The 23,480-nt window shown below is 41.3% G+C and overlaps 3 protein-coding genes across 5 annotated transcripts in view; 2 read left to right on the forward strand and 1 right to left on the reverse strand.

Moving 5' to 3' along the window:
• The first annotated feature begins 1,013 nt into the window (after positions 1-1,013).
• LOC116057242 (pannexin-1-like) lies at positions 1,014-6,478 on the forward strand. Its single transcript, XM_031309633.2, has 6 exons — positions 1,014-1,450; positions 2,906-3,027; positions 3,444-3,643; positions 4,653-5,154; positions 5,399-5,558; positions 5,651-6,478. Exons 1-5 carry the CDS (start codon positions 1,270-1,272, stop codon positions 5,546-5,548), a joined length of 1,155 nt encoding a protein of 384 aa, XP_031165493.1. The 5' UTR covers positions 1,014-1,269; the 3' UTR covers positions 5,549-5,558; positions 5,651-6,478.
• A 357-nt stretch (positions 6,479-6,835) lies between these two features.
• LOC116057243 (nuclear distribution protein nudE homolog 1) lies at positions 6,836-11,121 on the forward strand. Of its 3 annotated transcripts, none has more exons than XM_031309635.2 (9): positions 6,836-6,903; positions 7,417-7,545; positions 7,698-7,851; positions 8,227-8,375; positions 8,551-8,687; positions 9,396-9,572; positions 9,680-9,765; positions 9,901-10,055; positions 10,336-11,121. In XM_031309635.2, the coding sequence occupies exons 2-9, from the start codon at positions 7,460-7,462 to the stop codon at positions 10,427-10,429; spliced, it is 1,038 nt and encodes a 345-aa protein (XP_031165495.1). In that variant the 5' UTR covers positions 6,836-6,903; positions 7,417-7,459; the 3' UTR covers positions 10,430-11,121. The 3 variants fall into 3 exon arrangements, with proteins under 3 accessions (XP_031165495.1, XP_031165494.1, XP_031165496.1); XM_031309634.2 differs by having other exon boundaries at positions 6,870-7,043; XM_031309636.2 differs by lacking the exon at positions 6,836-6,903 and adding an exon at positions 6,915-6,969.
• A 1,367-nt stretch (positions 11,122-12,488) lies between these two features.
• myh11a (myosin, heavy chain 11a, smooth muscle) overlaps positions 12,489-23,480 on the reverse strand; it is a 29,889-nt gene continuing 18,897 nt past the window's right edge. The window contains 28 exon segments of the mRNA XM_031309632.2: positions 12,489-13,537; positions 14,315-14,487; positions 14,647-14,755; positions 15,040-15,248; positions 15,340-15,463; positions 15,560-15,648; positions 15,734-15,862; positions 16,400-16,561; positions 16,673-16,885; positions 17,016-17,228; positions 17,399-17,647; positions 17,904-18,056; positions 18,201-18,305; positions 18,426-18,632; positions 18,752-18,896; positions 19,112-19,324; positions 19,518-19,689; positions 19,801-19,924; positions 20,048-20,185; positions 20,328-20,534; positions 20,758-20,889; positions 21,053-21,161; positions 21,404-21,564; positions 21,672-21,741; positions 21,863-21,984; positions 22,422-22,615; positions 22,929-23,043; positions 23,226-23,399. Coding sequence (XP_031165492.1) covers positions 13,408-13,537; positions 14,315-14,487; positions 14,647-14,755; positions 15,040-15,248; positions 15,340-15,463; positions 15,560-15,648; positions 15,734-15,862; positions 16,400-16,561; positions 16,673-16,885; positions 17,016-17,228; positions 17,399-17,647; positions 17,904-18,056; positions 18,201-18,305; positions 18,426-18,632; positions 18,752-18,896; positions 19,112-19,324; positions 19,518-19,689; positions 19,801-19,924; positions 20,048-20,185; positions 20,328-20,534; positions 20,758-20,889; positions 21,053-21,161; positions 21,404-21,564; positions 21,672-21,741; positions 21,863-21,984; positions 22,422-22,615; positions 22,929-23,043; positions 23,226-23,399 — 4,341 coding nt within the window. The 3' untranslated portion in view covers positions 12,489-13,407.

Raw genomic sequence — 23,480 nt, forward strand, 5'->3', positions numbered from 1 at the left:
CCCTAGTTGTAAGTCTAAACAAACATTTTTTTTTTTTTTTATTTTAAAATTTTAATTTAAATCTTGAAATAATTATTTTTGGGTGCATACATTTGGTACATTAAATTGGCAGTTTATATTGGGCAACAAAATGTGGAAGTAATAGAAGATCATGCATTTTATCAATAATGTAGCTATGCCAATATGTTTATTTAGCCTATAGACATATATTCCTAGAATATGATAAAACTGATTATTGGACCTTTCCTAGTATTTCATGTAGGCCTATTAAGTGAAGATGGACACTTACATTTACTTAAGTGTGTACTTCTCAGTCACTTTACTGAACGAGATTTAATTAAATCTATTGCATGTCATCATGTCTTGCATTTCTTTTGAAAAATAAAAATTAATAAAACCTCATGGTTGTAAAAAGTAGCATCACTTTTAGCCCCCAAATAAACAGTCTTGGGATTGAATAATTGCCTTCCCTTTTTCTGAACTGGATTTTTTGCCATTCCTTATTAAGTGATTATAGTAGTATTAATTTAAGTGAAGAGTAAGGACATTTACTCAAGTACTGTACTTAAATACAGTTTTGAGTATTTCCAATTAATGTTAGCTTATCGAATTCACTGCATTTCAGAGGGGAAAAAAAGAGGGACATTTTTTTTCTCTACTACATTTATTTGACAGCTATTGTTACTATACTTTACATATTGAGATTTGTTTACACAGAACATATGCATAAACGTAAAAAATAAGATTTTTCTTGTAGATTAAACCACCCACCAATGTCATTTAAAATCCTGTAGTAGCCTACTCTGAAGGGAGCCATTCTGCATACTTAAAGGTACTCATTATGCAGATAATTTAATTACTAAATTCCTTATAGACAAAGTCACTCAAAATTAAAGGCTATCATATAATTGTCTATAATTTAAGCAATAGTGTCCCACCATGGATGAGAGCAATGTAGCCTGGCAGGTACACTTTACGGCACAGTTGCGCCCTCTAGCGGCTGGCAGGCAGTCGGACAGCCCCTGTTGCCTCTGATGTCTCTGGGGCACAGTAACGGGACAGCAGGTTCAACCGTCTGCCCTAGTTGTATATGGAGATGGGTTAACAATAGCTGCTCAGTGTTTGATATAATATTCACATTTCTACACTGCGGGTGTTTTTTTTTTAAAAATTGATTCTAACCCCAGACGCAGTTAGTTTTTGGCTAATTGAATAGAGACTTGACTCTTCGGTCAATTAGACTACACCGGCTTTTTGTTCCAGGCTGTCATGGCGATTGCTCACGTAGCCACCGAGTACGTTTTTTCCGACTTTTTGTTGAAGGACCCCACGGAGGCCAAATACAAAGGGGTGCGTCTGGAGCTGGCGGTGGATAAAATAGTCACGTTTCTAGCGGTGGGACTGCCTTTGTTTCTCATCTCCCTCGCTTTTGCTCAAGAGGTGTCAGTTGGTGAGTTGTTGCATTTGTGAGCATCCTGTCAGAAGAAGCCTTCATCATCTAAGGTTATATTGCTTTCAATTCGTCATGTAGAATAATGCAGACAGTCTATCCAGTCGATGGAGATATCCTGGTGGAGCTTATAGTCTCTCACTCTGCCACACTGCTGTAGCACGTTTGTTTGAATTAACCAGATTTACAGGCAGTGGTGGATGAAGCTATGTGATATATGTATGTAGGGGGTTATATTCAGTAAATGCCCAGAAAAAGAGAGGTGTGAATACTGGAGAAGGTGTGGTTAAGTCTCCACCCTTCTGCTTATCTCACGCATAGACAGTGAGGCAGGCATACACTGCTGCTGATGATGCTAATGATGATGATGATGATGATGAAAACCTGGCACATAGGGTTGGCAGTTTATAAGTTGGTGCCTTATGGACTTGAGTTACTGTAAAGAGCTCACACAAATCAACAGAAGGTGATCTGCTTCTGTCTTTAGTGTAAACACAAACATATCTACAGCTCCATCAGCAGTTTAACAAATCAAAGTAATCTTCTTAGGTTATAATGCTGTTATAAACTACAGCCAGCCAGCACCAGATACTCAGACCTGATGAGTCTATTACACTGCAAGCATTGAGAGCACTTTAATTGTACTACTATGACTGAAAGACACAATTATTACGGGCAGCTGTTGTTATTACATATAGTGCTGAGAAAATGAATGCATAATGTAGCAGAAACCCCACATTGATTTTATCTATTAAATCCATACGACCACAAAGGGTGAGATGCAGAGAGAGAATGGACTTTTCAACATTAGACAAAATAGATGTAGATGTAGGCTTTTTTTTTTTTTTACATTGTAAAAGTGGCTGGAAATATATGTTGCATATGTGATGTGTCGAATAATTGAGCATTTGGTGTTGGACATTTTCACTTTTTCCATGCAAAACTTGTAAAAGTTAGGGAGCAGTTGACAGAATTAGCTGTCCTACCATTATGTGAAAGCCCAGTGCTTCATGCTCCAACCAAACACGTTGGCTTACTTTATATAACTGGTACTTATAGTACTTAATATATTAATTATGACTGATACTATCATTAATATAACTGGTACTTGGCAGACATGTCATAGATGGAAAAAAGAAAAAGAGAATACTGTAGTGAGAATGTGTGGCTTAGCAGTTTAAAGCACCATTCTGTTATATTAATGACAGCCTCTATGCTGCCAAAATATTACTGTCTGTTGACTATCTGGGTCGTTTGTTACTTGTACATGCCTGATTGAACTTTCCACTCACCATATAGAGGATGGCATAATTATTGACACAAAGTATGCTGAGAACAACCCACCAACAAATTAGGCCATGAGTGCAGAGGAGGGAGGGCTGACAATTGTTGTAGTGTTTGTTTATTTGCTAAATCACCAAAATGCATGACTATGTCTTCACTTTCCTCACTCAGGTACCCAGATCAGCTGCTTTGCTCCCACAAACTTCTCTTGGAAACAGGCGGCATATGTGGACTCATTTTGTTGGGCAGCAGTACAGCAACAAGGTGACAGCTCGCCGCTATGGCTGCACAAGGTACAGACGTCTCCTCAACATGCACTGCCAGTGACAATCATCACTGTTGACAGTGTGATGGTGTGGGTATTGGAATGTTTTCTATATTCTTCATACTGTTAAGTCATTACCAGTATTATTTAATCAAGGTATGGCCAAGCATATGTCCATAAATATACTAAATGAAGGCATCCAAAGTTCTGGGAAATTGCTGTTTTTCTTTTAAATGATCAGGAACTGCTTGTTATGTTTTTCATTTTATTAGCACCTTGACCAATAATACAGGCTTAAAACTGACACATTTCTCATACAGTTTAAAAAAGATAAATGCATACTTTCCAATGGTAACATATTACTAATAATGTCTTCAAAAAGTCTTCTTTTTCTAATGCAGTTTCATTTTTCTTCTGTTGTCTCCCTTTCTATGATTCCCTCAGTTCTTCCCATACATCCTGCTCTTACTGGCCATCCTCATGTATATCCCGGCCCTGTTCTGGCGTTTCACTGCAGCTCCCCACCTCTCCTCTGACCTAAACTTCATCATGGAGGAGCTGGACCGCTTTTATAATCGTGCCATCAGACTGGCCAAGAATTTAGCATCCTTAGATAGCAAAGGTGCATCTGAGGACACCCAGAGGTAAACACCTTGTTATTACTCACTGCTATGGCAATATGTGTACTCTTTAGCAGAAGATGTGATAATAACATACATTTGTTTTAAACATTTTTGCTTTCATTTCCAAAGAGTGTTGCAATGTTGAAATTGTTGGTCCACAAGGGAAAGACCTATGGCAGACCACATGTGTAAAAAAGTAATATGGGCCATCCTTTGATCACTAACTGCTAGGAAAAATTGGCAGGGTATAGTTTAAACCAGCAATACTTGATTTTTTGGCCACTTAGGGGAAACTCATCAACCTGTAAATATAACAGTGACATATTATTACCATATGAAGTTGTTATAGCTAACGTGTTAGCAAACAGTTGGCTATTGACACATCCAGCAGATATGAAGCGACAGTGGCATTCATTTGGAGTTGTGTTTCTGGCCATTTGACAACTATTAATCTCCTTCTAACTCTGTTTTGGTCTCCACCAACTCCTAAAAGAATCTGGCTAGCAGCTAAAGTGATAATCCTCAGTGGCTTTGTCTCTTTTCACATTAACTTAGTCATTTCACCTATTGTTTATATAAAAATATTAATTAGTGCAGCTTTAAAGTAACTATGTATACATAGAAAACAAGACATATATAACAGTTTTTACTGGTAATGCCAAATCTTTCTACAAAATCAGAATAATTTGAAAGATGCTATAATAACATCATAATAATTTGGAATATTGTTAGATCACTAAGGCCAGAGAATGTCAGTCTTATAAAATTTCATGAAAAAGCATTTCTGTTGTGTTGGTAGACATAAATGATATCAGATGGAGTTTATAGTAAAAGGGCATTGAATAAGCATAAAGGAATGTTTTTGTAAGGGGTAAGGAAGAAACAAAAAGGCTGTTTTCTAGTTATATTTCCTTCAGAATATCCTGTTGGCGTAGGGAACTGTATTTCTTGAAAACTGTTTAGGTATATACCATGGCATTTAGCATTTATCTAAGGTCATTTTAGGGTAAATGTATTTTTTCTGCTGCAGTGCTTTGGATCTGACTGAGGGTTGCTTCAAATACCCTTTAGTGGAGCAGTATCTGAAGACCAAGCGCTTCTCTCACGGCCTTGTGGTCAAGTACCTATTATGTCGGGGCCTGATTCTGCTGATCCTCCTGCTGGCCTGCATCTACCTAGGCTACTACATCCGACTGGCCTCTCTCACTGACGAGTTTCCCTGTGACCTGCGTACAGGGGTGCTGAAGAACAACAGCATGGTGCCGTCTGCTGTGCAGTGTAAGCTCGTGGCAGTGGGTGTCTTCAGGCTGCTCAGCTACATCAACTTGGGGGTGTATGTGCTCCTTGCTCCACTGGTAGTGTACGCTGCTCTTGGACCAGCTCGCCAGAGCTCCAGTTTCCTCCGGCCTTATGAGCTGCTGCCAGGGTTTGGTGCTTTGGGCGTGGTCACGCCCTTCTACAACGACCTGAGTATCTACCTGTTGTTCCTGCAGGAGAATCTGAGCGAACTCAAATCATTTAAGTGTCTGCAGGTAGGTCCCAGCACAGATACGGTAGGTCTAATACCGTTTCAGGCAGTTGAGAAGAAGTGCTTTCTGTAGGCTTTCTGTAGTGAATTGTGTTTTTTTGTACTTTATACATCTATTACACGCAGAAAAAAAAGTATATAACACACCAAAAGACGGTAAAACCCCCAAAAAGCATATATTGCATATATGTCACCTGTGTTTGCAGTTGCTTCTGCTTTGGAAAATAAGTCACTTGTCTTATTTACAGGTGCTTGAGTTGTTGCAAGAGGCTGGTGATGAGGGGTTTGACACCATGTGCCTGCTGCAAACTCTGGGTCAGGTGAAGACTGATGTGTTAGACAGTAAGAAGACGTGCTCACGCAAGAACAACAAAGAAACTAATAAAGCCGAGGAATGATTCCTCTGAGGTAAGAATGAATGTTTAGTCTTCCAACAGAGGCTGTGAAGTGAACTGACGATGTGGTGGATTTAGCCTTGAATGTGTTTTATCGTCCTTCAGATGTTTCTGAATAACTGGCCTGAAGCGGATAAGCCCTGCTGTGATGGAAAAGAAGAACTGTGAGAAAATCCTGTGCACTTACATATATCTGAATTTCTAGTAGTGTATTGACTGACAGCAGCGTTACCCAAATCAGAGAAGAGCTATTAACACAGTCTGTAGTTTGGCCAACAGACATTGTACCTCTCAGATGTCTTATTTTTAGTAAATGTGAATACTCCAAGGACAAGTGTCTCAGGTCTGGGGCAATCTGCTGCTGATCCTGACCTTGTTTTTTTCTGAAATGAAATTCCTATGTATCTTTTTCTATGCTACTTTTCTCAGGATTTTAAATGCCTTCCAATCATAATATTTAATATAAGCCATGTTCCTTGGACTGAAATCTATACATTCATTTTCCAGTTGCAAGAGCCCACTTCCTGCCCTTTATGTTAGAATGAGAGATGTTTCTGAACACAGGGTTTAGATGTATTTATAGTTGAGGCGAGGTAATAAGAAGATGTAGTGATTAATGAAAGTTAAACATCAATTGTTAGGTATTATAAGAACCACTGGAGCAGCATTGTCTGACTGTAAATCACGTGACTATTTTAGCCTAAATGTGCTGTTAACAACAGGTGGTGTACTGTATGTGCATGTTGTAAGTAAACAAAAAAAAGCTGAAAGATGAATAAATATGTGTTAGGGGAATAAAATGTCAATATCAATTGTTGTCAGAGGTAAAGCCTTTCAGGCTTCCTCTTATATAATTAAATAATGTTTTCAATTATATAATTATGTACCAAGTGCAAGTGAAATAAATTCCATTTCACTGCCCCATGTCAAATATACTGATTTCCTGAATACTTGATCAGAAAACTAAAAACATTTGTACATTACAATATAATGCAAATAACTGCCCTGCAATAAATATGATACATAAAAAGTAATTGTTTGTGTATTGATCTTAGTCTATGGTGCATTGAGGCTTTACTTAGAAACGACATACAAAATGAGTCTAAAAGTGAGTGAAAAACTTCCACAATCTTGCATGAAAACATCAGATGACTTACATTCATTGCTTCTTTGTTGTTATTGCACCATTGTAAGTCAACAGGGGGAGGTAGGGGGACCACTTTGCCAGCTCAGTATCTGAGGCTCCGCCTTCCACCGCTACAAGTTCGTTGAATAAATATGATTGGATAATATGTCCACAACGTCATATATATTGTCCAATGGCTTTCGAGAACCGAAGCTTGGTTTATATTTGGTTGGTGAGTTGAGCACCGTCTTAACGTAATGAGAGATTAACGTTAGTTTGTGCAATCACATTACTGTCTGTTACTTAACTTAGTCTTACCTCGAAATACATTCCCTTAGCTATAGCATGTTTTAATCGTTCCCTTATATGCGGGTGAGTCTGCCTGGTTTCTGTTTTTCACTGTGTTGGGATAAGACATTCTGGCTAGCTATTAGTCGCTTAGCTAGCCATATTAGCTTAGCCATCGTATATGCACTTTCCAACACCGTTGTTTGCTTTAAAAAGTAGCTAACACGTTCACTTCCCATCTTTACTTTTTCGTACTTAATAGAAGTTAATGTAAAAACATATTCTGGTAGTTTTTACTTGTCCCAGCCCAAGATGCGTAGCGCTGTAGACTAAAGCTAGCGAACATTGTTAGCATAAGCTAACCTTTAACAGTTGTGTTGTTTGAATGGTAAGGATGTCTGTGCTCTAATGGCAGATACAGACAGTATTAGAAGCTGTACTATGTTTTACTTTACAGTTAGGTCCCCCATGCCCCATTATCCTGATACGAAGAAGCAGACATGGTAGAGCCAGCAACACATAAGTTTGCATCCCTACAAGAGGAGCTGGGCTTCTGGAAGGAGCAGGCAGAGGCACATCAGCGAAGGTAACATTAATAGACAGTAACATTAGGAAAACACTACTCCTTAGAGATTATTTAATAGCTAGCTTATATAATGATCATGCGTTATATCTATACACGTTATACAACATGGCAAGTGAGTTATGTTTAATAGTAAACTAGTGTTTTGTCATCAGGGCTGATGAGGCTCAGGAGGAGCTGCAGGAGTTCCAGCAGATGAGCCGAGACTATGAAGCAGAACTGGAAACCGAGCTGAAGCAATGTGAGGGTCGAAACAAAGAGCTGCTTATAGACAACAATCGACTCCGTATGGAACTGGAAAGCATAAAGGTAGAGCACCTTTATTATAAATAGGCCATGGCCCCTACAGAGCTGCACGAGCTCTGGTGCTCCAGTTAGTGACAGTGATAAAGAGAAAAACAGAGACGCACCCACAGACAGCCTGTGGAGATAGGTCTGGCAATATCGTTGCCACCGAGTTGCTGCCTAGCTGCAGCTGACTGCTATTTTTGTCCAGTGTTCCATGGGGAAGAGAACATTAATGAGGGATTTGAATTCAGGATTGTTCTAAAAACCCCGGATGAAAATACACATCTCACAACTCTTATTAAATATATGCTGGCAGCTGCATTGATTAGTCTGTCTTGACACTGCAAAGCGGGCATAACCATTGTCTGTTATTTGATGTCTGTGTGCTGTTTGCAGGAGAAATTTGAGGCTCAGCATTCTGATGCTTTTAGGCACATCTCAACCCTGGAGGATGATCTGGCACAAACCACGGCAGTGAGAGATCACCTGCAGAAATACATCAGAGAGCTAGAGCAGTCCAATGACGACCTGGAGAGGACCAAAAGGTCAGTGTCTAAGTATAAGAGGGCAAATGTCATCTCACCAATGGGCATGTTCATCAAGTGACAAAGTAATTGCCTAACTCTGTCTTTATTACACATACATGCACAACGTTAATCTGTGGAACACAAAGCCAATATGCACAATAAGTCCAGTGTTAACTTTGATTGCTTGTCCCAGGGCTACCATCATGTCTCTGGAGGACTTTGAGCAGCGGATGAACCATGTCATTGAGAGGAATGCCTTTCTTGAAAGCGAGTTGGACGAGAAAGAGAACCTGCTTGAGTCTGTTCAGAGGCTGAAGGATGAAGCCAGAGGTACACACTCACACTCTCACACACTCACACTCTCACTGCAGCTTCTCAAGTTTACAAGAACCACATATTTCTCTACAAACTAAGACTTATGCCTAACTCAGTGAATGTTGATAGATGGATTAAATCTACAAATCCTGTGTATTTATGTCCTGTCTATTCTTCCGGTTTATACTGTATCTGATGTAATGTGTAGTTGTATTCTAATATGCATTTGTACTCACAAACCTCATTTAAGGGCTGCACATTTTTGTTTTCTTTTTTTTCATGTTTGCACTTGTATAATAAATAGTTTTTTCCACTCCTTCCAGACTGCCACTGTTTTCCATTTATTTTACAGTGGAATGAAAATGAACTTGCATACACTTGAAACTTGCTAAAGGGTGGTAATCCATCACAGTTCACATTACATGCTGATTAGAAATATGGACCAGTGCAGAATTTGCATGTCGGCATTCAGCTGACCATTGGCGGTACTGAAGTGAATCTTTAGCAGTACACTTGATCTCTGTCTATGCTAATCTGTGGTGTTGCCTTGGTGTTACAGGAGATAACACAGGTGGTGGAAATGCACTTTTGAGTTTCCATTAAGTATGCACTTGCTGTCATGACTTCATGGATTACCTATTTTAGGTAGTTTCAAGTTTCTGCAATTTCATTTTTGTACTTAAGCTGACCCGCAGTATGGCTGCTTGTCCTGTTTTGTGTCAGACCTTCGTCAGGAGCTGGCTGTACGTCAGAAGGAAAGACGGCCGTCCATCAGCCTCGGCAAAGACACAGATCGAGCAGATCTGCCATGCCCCTCAGCTGGTAACCCACCCATCCCCGTCACACCCTCCAAACCTATCAGCTCATTTGCAACGCCCCCTGCTTCCAGTATCCGACGGGGTAAATAGAAAAAACTTTTCTCACAGTATTAAGTACAGTGCAAGTGAATATACCAACTTCGTGTTAGCATATTATGTGTTCGCCTGCTCATATGTGGTCTGTTTTAGGTGACGGCCTAACTGGGACTCCGCTTACAACATCTGCTAGAATATCGGCACTCAACATTGTAGGGGAGCTGCTGAGAAAAGTTGGAGTAAGAGATTTACACAATAAAACCACTACAGTACCCAGTGAATACAAGCTGCACAGAACTGTGTTATCACTGAACAGAATCACTACAAGTAAGACCTGACTGACTATTTTTTTCTCTTCTTCATATTCCTGCCAGAATCTGGAGTCAAAGTTGGCGTCGTGTCGAGACTTTGTGTACGACACGTCTGTCAGCAGACCAGCACTTGCGCCGGGCCCTGGTAGTCCTTCTGGTTTAGAAAGAGGCCCTGAGGTCCAAGCTAGCAGCATGAGCCCCCCTCCTCAGTACGACAGGTGAGGAAAACAACAGCTGCACAGTTTAAAGTGCAACGACTGGAAATAATTGTTCTTGTGGTTCTTTCAGTTATTACATGGAAGTCCGTTTTTTTTTTTCCCGGTTAAGGAGTATCTACTTAAACATGTGCTGCACTGTTGTTGATTTCATGATGTAAACTACAAAATCAGCTTTGTCTCGAATTATTATAATTTTGTCTGTAAAGACAACAAATATTGGGAATAAGAAGTGTTTCCTTAGTTTTATCTGAGGTTTGCTCATGAGTGTATGTGCTTGCAGTTTAGTGAAGCGGTTAGAGTTTGGACCAGCTCCTCCAAGAGGCGTCTCCCAGGGTGCCCAGTCTCCGCAGGCAGGGGTCAAGATTCTGCTATGAGAGAGAGAGAGAGAAGGGGAAGCCTCCTTCCTCCTTCAATAACCTGACACCAACCCCCTTGTCCCCCTCTCCATCCTTCATAAACTACAGCACTGGGACTTTGAACTGAGCTGTTTTCCCTTGTCGCCACGTGCCCTGCTGAACTATTTTGAACAAGAAAGCCACTCTCCTTGCTCCATTCCCTTACATAATCAGTGCATGGGCTTCTGCTGCCTCAGGCTAGTATCACACCATATCTATGATAAGGAAGCAGCGCCACAGCTTGTGTAAAATCAAGGAACGGAGAACCTACTGCTCACACTATATCTTCTGCTGTATCTTTGACACTGTGGTGGGTAGCATCTAAAAAAAAGATCCCTCTGTGTCTACTGATTTGCTCTCCGTGGTGAATCAAAAGGGGCTGTCGAAACATTACTGCTCCCAGAAAACATGTTTAGGGTGGTTGTTGCACTTGTCAATTGATCATGAATGAGGGATCCGAATGAGAGCCAGTGGTATTAATAACATCCGCTGGATATGATCCCCGATAAAGGAACCAAGAACCTGGAGTGTTATTTATAAAAAGGTTGGATCGTACAAATATTGTTTATGACCATGTCCAAACCAAAGCTTTGATAAATGAAAAACTAATCAAAGAGAAAAGTAATGGGTTAGGTTTTTTTTTTTTTTTTTTCTCTCTCCTTGAATCTGATTTTAAAAAAAAAAAAAAAAAACATGGTAAAATTTAGTTAACAAAAACAAGCCTGTTTTTGTTTTTCATTCTTTAAACTACGGGCTCGAATAATGTAGCACTGAACAACACTGGCATTAATAAACGTCTGTTGCGGAGGGAGCTAGATGTTGACGGGTAAAAAGATGGTTTAATATGATTTTCCCAAGCAGAGCCCTGAATATTTGTTGTCTAGTAGAGACTCAATATTTTCCACCGCTACAAAACCCGTTACGGTCGCTGCCAGGAACTGGTATCAGCATTTTAGCCTTCGCTGCCTTCATCACTGTTATTACCTCTTCAGTTTGTAGGCCTTTGCTTTGCTGTGATCGTTCAAATAAAGGAAGTGGGTTGTCTACTCCTTGTGCTTCCAGGTGTCTAGGAATTGGATGATGTCACTTCCCTTCAGGCTAGTTTAATGTCACATGGTATTCAGTTTGACCCAGAATTCTTTCTATCACGTCCTTCCTGCCATTGCACAAACTTTTTTTGCTGACTCTGATTTGTTTTCTTTATTGCAAGGTCTATGAATGTGAAGTATAGGAATAGTTTTTCTGCCTCAGAGATGAGATGTTCAATTGTCATGCTGCAGATTTATGATCTAGCGGTACCAATAATTTTTATACTGATTTAAAGAGTGACTGTAGGAGATGGATCGGCACATGTTCACTACTGAATGTATAGATATAATTCCCTAATAGGTGTGAGACCTTGTGTCTGCCATCAAGAGTTATATGGTGGGCGATTGAGGAAAAATACCAAGCAATAATAGATTTTAACAGGTCAAAGATAAGCACAGTTCATAGTATATTTGTGTAGGTAGATAGAGCCTATATTGAATACCCTTTACCTGCCTTTTAGTAAGAGATATTGTAAATGAGGGAAAAAAAAGTAATTTAATGTAACATTTTTGCTTTTCCCTGAAATGTTTCTGGTTAATCTGGAGCTGTCACTACTGCCATCCAGCAGCTCATCAAGCAAATCTGACAGTACATACATATCTAAATATCATGGTCATCACTGTGTTTTGCAATGTAGCCTATGTGTAGAGTTAACTTGTGGTTAATACATATGAGAACAGGATTCCCTGCTCCCGTTTGCTGTTTAACTAACATGAGCTAACTGTAATTGTAATCCATGACCACTGTGTACTGGGTGTTTGTTTGTATACAGCACCCCTGCAACTGCTTCTGTATTTGGACTTTTAAACTGTACGTGCCTGAGGTACTATACCTAACTTTTATCCTGTTGGTTTGCAGTTGTTTTTCTATTGAACTGAACAGATGAGAAAAATGTTCTGATGATCTTTGAAGTTACTGACCAAGACTGAAACATTAAAAGGAGAAAATCAATGTTTTTTTCTTCTTCTTTATTTCTTGTGCAGGTGGTTCAACAGTTAATAGATATGATTGGTGTCCTGTAAACATCAGTTGATTACATATAACATGATCAAATGAGAATGAGTTGGTTTAGGGTGATCGGGGCTTATTGAACATGTACAGTAAATCAGGACTGAAGGGGGGGAAAAAAAGTTAAGATGCCAAATACTGAAATCTGGCTCATGATTTTATAGTTAAGGCAACCCTAAACCTTGTCCGACCTAAAACCTAAAAAGTAATCTAAACCTAAATTGGGCACAAGAAAGGTGCAAATAATATAAAACGGTGACTTTAGAAAATGTTTAACAGCTAAATATTTGTTCTCTGGGGTACAAACAGCAGCACTGACTGGATGCAGACAAAGTATAGAAATATCTTTCCACATATCCAATCCACTTCAGTGCTGCTCTGAAACACTTAACAGCAGTCACAGGCAACAGGACGACAGTCGCTGGTAATAGTTACAGATCCATAGATTTACATGACGTCTCTGCATTAAGTTGTGGTGACTTATTGTGGAGACCCGAGGCTTTGCTGGCAGCTTAGCGTGGTAATTAGAGGCACCTATGTTTGTGTAGAAAACCTTGCAAAGGAAGGAATCAGTCATTCAGTGCACTACAAAACAGTGTAACTTAAAAAATAAAAGGAACAGCAAATCACACATCAGCAGAGCCACCAAAACAACTCCTCTAGTTAATGTCAAGTCCTTCTGATTATTGTGTCAAGAAAAGGTGCTCTGAAACAAGACAATAGATCAGTACACTATTTGAAGTTGGAGAAAATATATATGTTGAAGTGATATGGAAGAACTTGATAGCATAACAGGCTTGGAAGTTATTCTCTGTTAAAGTGGCAGACTGTGCCCTGGTAGGTAATTCTGATTGACGTCCTCACTCTGCAGACTTGGTTCCGTTGAAGTCGCTTTGGGAGTCGGCCTCCTCCTCTGAGGCATCCTCGACCACCCTTCGGCCTCCGCCCATACGCCGAGTTGTGCTGCCAAAAGAGGGCTCATTTCCACGCCTAAAATGCCACAGAGGTAGACACGAGACAGAGATACAAACACAAAAACATACCCCCAGAGTGAGAGAAGTGTTTATGTGACAGTTTCCAAGCTGGTTAAGGTTTGTTTGAAACCAGTCGGGGTGCTGATGAAACACAGAAATGTAGGTTGTGCTTTGGTTACAGGGTAAGCACGCTGGTTATTTTTTTTTGTAACTCATTTGACTCCTGGCTCAGGAAAATGAGTTTGGTTTATGGCAATTAAACCAAGCACTGAGAAAAACATGGCCCCCAGTTAAGAATTGTTGTCATGGAAAGCTCCCCTTCTAGCCTAATATTTTAGTTTTTCTAAGGAAATTATGGTAGCTGATGAACCATATTTCTCTCAGTTAGGCTCAATGAAAGAAATGATAGCATTAAGAGTGTGCATGGGGGAATGAAAAGTTATGGTAAGTTAATAAGAAATGGTGACGATGGCGTAACTATTAGGTGCAGAGGTACCTGCTGTGTTACTCCTTGGGTTCAGGGTTGCCTCTGGAATAGAGATGAACACCATTGCTTTGCTTTTGCTCAGTAAGGCCACTAAACTAAACTCTAAATTCTACTAAAATTTGAATGCCTTAAATGTGTTTAGAACGATTTAAAGACAACAGTAGTGACAATGTGCTCTTTAGCACTTAAATGTAGCTGACCTGAAAACAGATAACTATTTGAGTCATACACAGACATATAAACAAACAGAAAAAAACTCTGCCAATTAAAGAAGAAAGAATGACAGACTCTGTCACTTTGTCCTACCTGAGTTTGCTCTTGAGAGTGTTGATCTCGCGGCTCATGGCGTCGCTGGCCTCGGTGGCTTCATCCAGCTCCCGCTGCAGCTTCCTGCGGGCAGCTGTAGCGCGCTGAGACTCCTCCTCCGACTCCTCTAGCTGCCGCTTCAGCTGCTTCATGCGGGTATTTGACTTTTCCGCCTGGTGAGCCAACAGAGGGAACATACAAACTTGGTACTCTTTTGATAGGCCATCCCAACTAACCATCCCTGTGCACTGGACTCCAAATATCCATCCACTCACAAATATGGACACACAAAACTGTACAGACTTGTGTTTAAGCATGTTAAGTGATCGTACCTGGTCTTTGTACTGCTCTGCCTGTTTCCTTTCGTCTTCCACCTGAATCACCAGGTCCTTGAGCTTCTTGTCCTTCTGGCGTATACTCTTCGCAGATGCCTGCTTCTCCCTGAGAGAGGACAAAGGAGTTCAGAGAGGAACACGAGTATAACTGAAATAAATGTAGATAAACTGCCTCAGGTGAAAAATATAAACGATAACTGTTATAATGGAACTGGAAAGCATTGTTTGTTCAAAGTGAACCATGAATATTCAAGTGTGTTTAGGACACAATAATCATCTCAGTTTAATGGATATGTCCTTTGGCCATGGTGTTATGTCATGAGTGTAATGAAAACCAATTAATAAAACAATTTCATCAGACATAATCTTGGCTCCCTCTCTGTCCCTGACCTGTTCTCCTGCTCCAGCTGCTCCTCCAGCATTGCCACTTTAGCCTCCAAGGCCGAGATGGAGGACTTGAACTTGGACTTGACCTGGTTTTCCATCTCCTGGAGCTTGGCCTTCAGTTCCTTATTCTGGCGCTCCATCTGCTGCCGAGCGCTTTCGTTCTTCTGGGAGGTGGTGCGCTCCGTCTGCAGCTCGCTGTTCAGCTGATCCGTCTGTGGAGGGAATGCATGCAAAGAGAAGGATGAGACTTCTGCATCTTTTTGAGCCCTTTAATGACTCAAGTAGCTGCTGCTGTCTGGCCACCTGCTGTGTGCTCTTCCTCAGCCTGTCGTTGAGGATCTCCATATTGCTCTGCTCTTCCTCCAGCTCCTCCTCTAGCTGGGAGATCTTAGCCTCCAGACGACGTTTCTCATCTGCCAAGGCTGACCTGCACACAAGGAGCGCAGCAGAAAACATATGTAACCATCACTTGTCTTCTGTGTTCATTCCACAGACAAAGCAACAGAGTGAAATCTCCACCCACTTTCCAGAGGAGTTGCTGGCCAGCTCGTCAGACAGCTCGTCTCTTTCGGCCTCCGCCTGCTTCCGTGCCCTTTCAGCTGCAGCCAGATCCTAGGAACATATTACAGATGACTTCTATATTTCAAGCCTCTGCCCTCAAACAATTTGCTGCCTTGTTTGGAATCTAATGTGTTACCTCCTGTAGCTGCATGAGCTCAGCCTCCAGACCCTTGGCCTTCTTCTCACTCTCCTTTGCGGTAGTCAGCACCTCCTCTCTGGCAGCGCGGGCGTCATCCAACTCCCTCTGGTAGTCCTTCATCTGGGCCTGGTGGGAGGAAGAGAAACAGCAATAAGATGAGAGCAATAAGATGAGCATCATAATGTGATTTATTTACCAGGTATTATTACAGTACAGTACTAGCCAGAGCGTTAATGCAATGCTCTATGTAAACATCACAATTTTTTTTTATTACATATATTATTTGAATTACTGTCTTTTTTAATGTTTTTTTGTGAGGTTATAATGTATTTTCATAATATTGTCCTGTGTGTTATTTGTATTATTTACCTGTATTAAATTAAATTTTAAAAAAATTCTCCAAATATTTCTCCTGTTGCATATTCTTTGGTTGTATTATTCCCATGTAAAAATGTAATTCTTATTCCAGCTTTAACCAGTTTGATGTACAGTAGTTACTACATATTTCCGACCAGAGCATTTAAACACAAAATAATCACATATTCACAAAAAGAGGAAAATGATAAATCTGTGCATCTAAAATCAGATTCAATAAAATCCTTAATCAAATTGCACAGTGTTAGACAACCTGCTGCTGCATTTCATCCATCCTTTCACTCTCACCTGGAGCTTGCGGAGCTGTTTGATGGCCTCATCCCGTCCCTTACTGGTCGTCTCGATCTGTCCCTCCATATCTTTCATGTCTGTCTCCAACTTCTTCTTGGCTGCTGCCGCCAGGGCCCTCTGCTTACGTTCATCCTCCAACTCTGTCTCCAACTCGCGGACCTGCAGTCAGAATGCATCGTTGCTTAGACTACTGATGCAGCCGCTGTGACATTCCTTGATGGTGGATCAGATCACATACTTTCATTTGGAGGACAAGATATTTTTCTCTACCTGCTTGACAAGCTGTCTCTTCTTTTCCTCTCCCATCTCATCTCGTCCCTGGATGTCCCTCTCGAACTGGGCCTTCAGGGCCTGCATGTTGACCTCCAGACGCAGCTTGGCATCCTCAGCTGCCTGCAGCTCGTCCTCCAGCTCCTCCAGCTGGGTCTTCATCTCTTCCACCTGGGCCTCCAGACCGCGTTTGGACTTCTCCAGCTCGTGGACCTGCCATCAATACATAGCTAAATTAACTACTATATTAAGGTGTAAATAGCATCAAGAAATGAGACCAGTCAAACCACGGGGCTGTCAGCCTAAAGATTTCACATTCAGTGATTGAGTGATGAGCACTAACGTTTTTCCCCACATCATCCTTGGAACTGATCAGGTCCTCCATCTCCATCCTCAGGGCCTTGTTGGCTCTCTCCAGCTCCTCTCTTGAACCCTGGGCCTCTTCCAGAGCTCTGGCCAGGGACAGAGCCTTGGTCTCCTTCTCTCTGGCCTCAGCTTCAGCTCGGTCTCTCTCATCAGCATATTTACTGGAGATACTCTTCTCCTCAGCCAGCATCTAGAGACCAGAGAAGACGGAAACCATCGATAATGTTCTACAGTGTAATGCTAAAGTAATGTAATTAATAGTGCCGCAGATTACTTTTTTAGGTAACAGTAGTCATAGTCATGTGAGTAGTATTGTTCCAGCAGTTATCTTAGTGTTACTGGTTTTATGATTTAACTGACCTGGTCAAACTTCTTCTGCTTCTTCTCCAGGTTGGACACATTCTGTCTCTGGTTGTCCAGGTCCATCAGCGTGTCCTCCAGTTCCTGCTGCAGACGGTTTTTGGTCTTCTCCAACTTGTCAAACGCAGAGGCCTTCTCCTCAAACTGGGTGTTCGCTGCCTCCAAGTCTCTCTGCAGACGCTTCTTACCTTCTTCCAGCAGCTCGATGTTTCCAGTCATTTCGTCTAGCTTCTTCTTTGAATCTGACAACTGTGGAGGGAAGAAGGCTGTGTTAAGGCACAAATTAAGACAATACAGTCTACCTCTTGTTTTGAGGGTTTGTTCATCCTCCAGTGTCCACACTAACCTCTTAAGACCTCCCACTTGCATCTCGCGTACAGTAAAACAACAGTGAAATCTCTAATTAATGTCTAACTTATTTTCTTTGCATGGTATTTTCTTTAGGATTTCACCTCCGAATTATAGATGAACCTGTGAATTAGCGACCCCTTGTTTGAACTCTGACCTGGATGTTGAGGGTGGACACGTGTCTCTCTATATTCCTCTTGGCCTCCATCTCCTCTTCAAGCTGCTCCTGCAAACTATTCTTGTCGTCTTCCGCTTGCCGCAGCTTTGTGGAGAACTGCAGTTTCTGACGTGTCTCCTCAGCCAGCAGTTCCTGTAGCAGCACACCAAGTCAAATATCAATGCTTTAATTGTGACCTATTGTCAGTAAGCATTATGTAGTGTATTTAATTGTCACAGTAAAGGCAACATGTAGATGTTGTTTCAGCTCAAACACTTCTGCTAAAAGTCCTGTTACCTGTGAGTCTTGCAGTTGGGAGGTAAGGCTGCAAACATCTTTGCTCAGTTTGATGTTCTTACCCTCTGCTTCATTCAGTAGGTTTGTCACACTCTCCAGTTCAACCTGTATGAAGACAAAGATGAGGTTTCTGGGACTTTACTTTTCAGCATATCAGTGTGGTAGCTTTTAAAAATGCACACTTTTTTATGTACAGTACTGATATAACTAGTGAAAGTCATTTACAGTGATCTTAGAGCAGCGCTCTCCCAGCTCGGCCTTCTGCTTCTCGCTGTCGGTGAAGCGTGACTGCAGATCTGTCACCTGACCTTCCAACTTCTTCCTCTTGTTCTCCCCATCTTGTTTGGCCTGGGTGAGCGAGCGCACCTCCATGGTTAGTTCCGATGTCTCTTTCTCCAGAGCTTGTTTAGCCTTGTCCAGGTTTGATTTCACCTGAGCAGAAGGGAGAAAATACAAGATCAATAACCTGTGTATTGTGTGTATATATATATATATATATATCAACATATATAAACAAGCTAAATGACACCTGACAAATGATGCAGGCCTACCCGTTTGGACTGCTCCAGCTGCTCTGTGAGCTCCTCCACAACCTGGGTGTTTTTCTGTCTCATCTCCTGTATCTGGGCCTCATGGGTCCGGTTCTCGTCATCGATGGCTTTCTTCAGCAGGTTCACCTCCTGCTCACGTTTGGCCCTGGATGGATGGATCATGCAGATGTTTGTTTATTTTACTAATATGAGCTATCACTTATGTCTTACACCTCTATTGTACCAAGCATTCTAAGAACAAGGCAATATTTAGATTCTTGCAGTGTTGGTCATCTATGTATTGTGCCTTACCCACACATTCTTAATGTGTAATAACTTTATATTGTTATATTTGTATATGTCAGTGTTGGTATGGCCAACCTTAGTTCCTGCTGTGTGGCAGTGGTGTCCAAGGTGTCCTCTAGCTCAGACTTGAGGGCCTCCAGCTCCTCCCCGAGGTCCCGTTTGATCTTCTCTGCTTTGTTTCTAGCCGCCCGCTCAGAGTCCAGGTCCTCTTGCAGGTCGGAGATGTGTCCCTCCAGCTCTCTGATCTTCTTCAGAGCGTTGTTCTTCTGAGCTGTCTCATCTTCTAACCTGAGAGGAAGAAGAGTGCATCGAGGGGGATATATGTAAGCATGATCGAAATGAAGCCTCTATGAAGTTAAAAGTTGATGTGGTATTAACGAGGGGCTACTCTGCCTCAGTCAGATGTATTGAGTTAATGGGCTTTGAAGATTTAGGTATATTGAAGATACGATCTGTAAATGGGTACTTCTCAGGACTTTACCTGGCCAAGGCGTTCTGTAACTCCTCCTCCTTTTTTGCGAGCTGGGCTTTGAGGTCAGCGATCTGGGCAAGCAGGTCGGCTATCTGCTCTTGCATGTCATTTGACTCTGCTTCCAACTTACGCTTAGCCTTATCCAGCTCCTGTCGACTCTTCTCTTCCTTTTTCAAGCGTACTATAAGTACAGCAGAGAGATAACAATAAGCAAAAATGTTTTTGTTGGCTCCGGTTGTGACATAATGGTTTTGAGGGTATTAATGCATGCCAATCCATAACAGATGATTACCCTCTAGTTCAGAGATCATGGACTCATGTTTATTTTTGAGCTTGGTGAGATTCTTTGACTTCTCCTCTTCCTCTGCCAGGTTGGAACTAAAGTCAGCAATCCTCTCCTCCATCAGCTTCCTCTCCTACGAAACACAGAGTAGGTTATCTATTTGCAGAAATCCACTTTCTCCTTTTGATGCGGTAACTCTATTAATGTGACTGACCGATACGAGGGTCTCTGATGAATGCTGTTTGTCCATACATACCTTCAGCAGCTTGTTGTTCTGGTCCTCCATCACTAAGATGTCGTCTTCCAGCTTTTTTACCTTCCCCTCACAGGTAACCTTCTCCAGCTGCAGCTTTTGACGGGCATCTTCCTCCTCCTCCAAATGTTCTTCCAATTCCTACAAAAAGTAATAGTAATACTCCAGCTTCAGTTTCTGCTGCTATTTCCTCACATTATCACATACATAGCTGAGCATGAAGCTCCTCATCTATACAACAGCTACAGAAAACAACTTATGAACAAGAAACAGATGTGTATACCTGCATCTGCTGTTGCATCTTCTTCTTATCCACTAACAGCGCCTGAGCACGTTCTTCCTCTTCATCCAGTCTCGCCTCCATCTCATGGAGGATCTCCTCCAACTCCTGCTTCTTCGCCGCCAGACGAACCCTCATCTCCTCAGCCTCGGCATACAGCTCTGTCTCAGCTTGAAGCTGCTCCTGCAGGGCGTTCCTCTCCTCCAAAACCTGAGGCAGACAGACCAGATAAAATGGGGTTTATTGTCAGTAGATTCCAAGCAGACCTTTACCGGGAGCTTATTCTAATTGGCTTGGTTTCACTCATGTATAAATGTAAACACTGAAAAAGTACATACAATTTGTATTTGACATATGGCTGTGACATATCCAGTGACAGCAAAAGAAAGTTTAGAGATGTGTTTGTGTCATTGGTGCAGATTTCATCCTTTACCGATGTATGCTTCAATGAGATTTCCTTCAGCTCAGATTCAAACTTTAAAGCAACTTCTTTGGCTCTCGTCAGCTCTTCCTCCTTCACACTCATCTCCTCCTCCTGTCGAGTCACTTGCAGCAGAGGCTTGACCTGTGGTTCAGAAAGATGGGCATCGTCACATTTAAAAAAGGGGAATGTAAGGCTAAGTTTGTAATTTACAAAAGTGCATGAAGAATTCATTCTACCACTTTATTAAAATTAAAATAGTTGTACTGTGATTGTGTTGCATTACAATGCAGAATGATGAACTGACCTTTGTGAAGAGTCTCCACCACTGCCAGTTCCTTAGTTTGAGGTAGGCAGCACAGTTCCTCTGGATCACTTTCATGGCTGTGAGTTGCTGTTGCCTCTTGGCAAATGCCCTTTAAAAATACATCAGTGAAACCAATATATCATGTATATTATAAAGCAACATGTTTCTAATTTACAGCGAAATACTACAAAAACGTTATGAAAGCCTCTTTCTACTGTTAATTAAAAAGTGCCTAAATACTGTCGAAAAGATAAAATATTATAAGATATACCTAACTTGTGAACAGCGTAACACAGACAGAACAATTTATTAGAGGGTGAAGTATGTGAGGGGAGGCTTGTGTATTCATACTTTCTGGCCAGGAAGCCTCTAGCCTGGGACTGGAAAGCGATGATGACCACAGTGATCTTCAGATCCCTCTCCTCCTCCAGCTGGGCCAGCACTCCTGTGCGGAAGAAGATCTTACTCTGTCCAATCCTGTACAGGTTGGGGTCCAAGTCCAGATGCTTGATCTACACAGACAGGAGATCAGTAAGAAAAAGGAGGCTCACACAAGGTATGAAACTTTCTGAATGAATGTAAATTTCAATAGATGGGAATTTTGATCTTATGTTTTTACCATGAGGCAGCAGGCTTGTTTGCCATCCATGAAACCTTTGGGGATAGCGTTAGCAGCCAGGATCTCATAACTATGAGACAGGAAAGAGACGATGAAAGAGAAATTCTATGTATGGCGAGAAAGGTTTACAGAAATATAATAAAGTCTTGTAACACTTGATAAGTCTGTGAGTCTCCTCGGATCCAACTAACCGCTGGCGGAACTCCTGGAAGACGATTCTGTTGGGAAATCCTTGTCGGCAGATTCTGATCCCCTCCAACACACCGTTACACCTCAGCTGCTCCAGGACCAGGTGAGCGTCCAGCTTCCCAGCCTGAGGAGAATAGGATTTTAATCTTATTACATTGGGTTTTATAAATGAAATACACATATACCACTCAATACTAAATGGTTACTGCATTATGTGGATATTTGTTTTTTTATGTTATACACTGTAGATGTAAAATAAACACAAATATCAGTTGGATTGTGCCATGAAGCAATAGAAGAAAGGGCTGGATTTTTATTTATTTTTATTTTAAAATATACATCCATATCTGAACTTGTTATCCTTTAGGGTTACAGGGAGCCAGAAAGTGCACCATGGACATATCACCAATCTACCACAGAGGCCAACACATTCAGACAGGTGACAGCTGCCCTCCTCTTCAACAATATGACTTGGCAAACAGACTTTTTCCTCACTGTGTAAAATAGACTGCATGCTTTGCAATAAGTTACTAGTGATATTGTCATTGTACTTTTCATTACCCTCTTCTCGTGGTTAGGAATGATGCATCTGACGAAGTTGGGCTGGGTGTTGTGCAGTGTGGTCATAAGTTTGGCCAGAGACTCCTTGTACAGCTGTCCCACCGTGCGGAACATTCCCTTCTTGGTCTTTGAGGCACTCGGCATGGAGCTGTCTGTCATTTTGGCTATTGTGTCAAGACCCACCACTCTGTCCGCTGAAATAGACAACACATCATTATGTTAATGTGAAAAATGGTTCAAGCGTGCTGGATTTAATAGGTTTGGTTTGTAATTTAAGCCTCTATGTGTATAATATCCGTGCAAATGTTTCAACTGAATGAGAGAATCCAGATTTAAGTACAGCTGCAGTGTTAATTATCCAAAATCCGAATTCATCAGTATCACTGCACTGAAATCTTTAATTCTTTAATTTAGTATGTTAACATGCTATACTGTATATATCTATAAGTCAACAGTTTTGATTGGTAAGCTATGTTTGGCTAAAAGCAGCAAAGCCAGACATCTCACCATCTTTCCACAGGTCTTGCACAAACTGGCTGGAGGAGTTGTTGAGCAGCGCTGTGACGTTGTCATTTAGAGGGTCCATGTTCTTTGTCAACCAGGCTGTGGCGTTATAGTCCACCTGAAACATGTTTTGTTTTTTTTTGGTTTTTTTTACAACATACCAGAAAGCATCAAAGCAAAATTGTTTTCAATCATGTTACCCAAATTATAACTCAACAACAGAGTATGAGAAATGTATGCCCTCTACAGGGGGCAACCATATCATGCTTTTATCGTATTATACACCTCCCCCATACTCACCCTCCCAGCATAATGGAAAAGAGAAAACTCTGTCTTGTCTTTGAGCTGTTTAGGTTTGGCAAATTTCACATGGTTCCCTTGTGTGTTCATGAGTTTCTCCACAAAGGAGACATCTGTGGCTTTGGGGAACCAGCACTCTTCGTCCAGCAGGGCCAGGACGCCTGGAGGGTTGTTCTGCAGACAATATGCAGTGATTAGGATTAAGTTTGATGAATATTTCAATTAAAAAACATCATATTAAATCACAAAATATCT

This window comes from Sander lucioperca, chromosome 4 (assembly GCF_008315115.2).
Source record: "Sander lucioperca isolate FBNREF2018 chromosome 4, SLUC_FBN_1.2, whole genome shotgun sequence".
Lineage (NCBI taxonomy): Eukaryota > Metazoa > Chordata > Actinopteri > Perciformes > Percidae > Sander > Sander lucioperca.

Coding starts and splice junctions, on each gene's coding strand:
- LOC116057243 (XM_031309635.2), top strand. CDS start 7,460: ATGGTAGAGCCAGCAACACATAAGTTTGCATCCCTACAAGAGGAGCTG. Junction 7,852..8,226: donor TGGAACTGGAAAGCATAAAG/GTAGAGCACCTT, acceptor TGCTGTTTGCAG/GAGAAATTTGAGGCTCAGCA. Junction 8,376..8,550: donor GACCTGGAGAGGACCAAAAG/GTCAGTGTCTAA, acceptor TGCTTGTCCCAG/GGCTACCATCATGTCTCTGG.
- LOC116057242 (XM_031309633.2), top strand. CDS start 1,270: ATGGCGATTGCTCACGTAGCCACCGAGTACGTTTTTTCCGACTTTTTG. Junction 1,451..2,905: donor TGCTCAAGAGGTGTCAGTTG/GTGAGTTGTTGC, acceptor TTCCTCACTCAG/GTACCCAGATCAGCTGCTTT. Junction 5,155..5,398: donor AATCATTTAAGTGTCTGCAG/GTAGGTCCCAGC, acceptor TCTTATTTACAG/GTGCTTGAGTTGTTGCAAGA.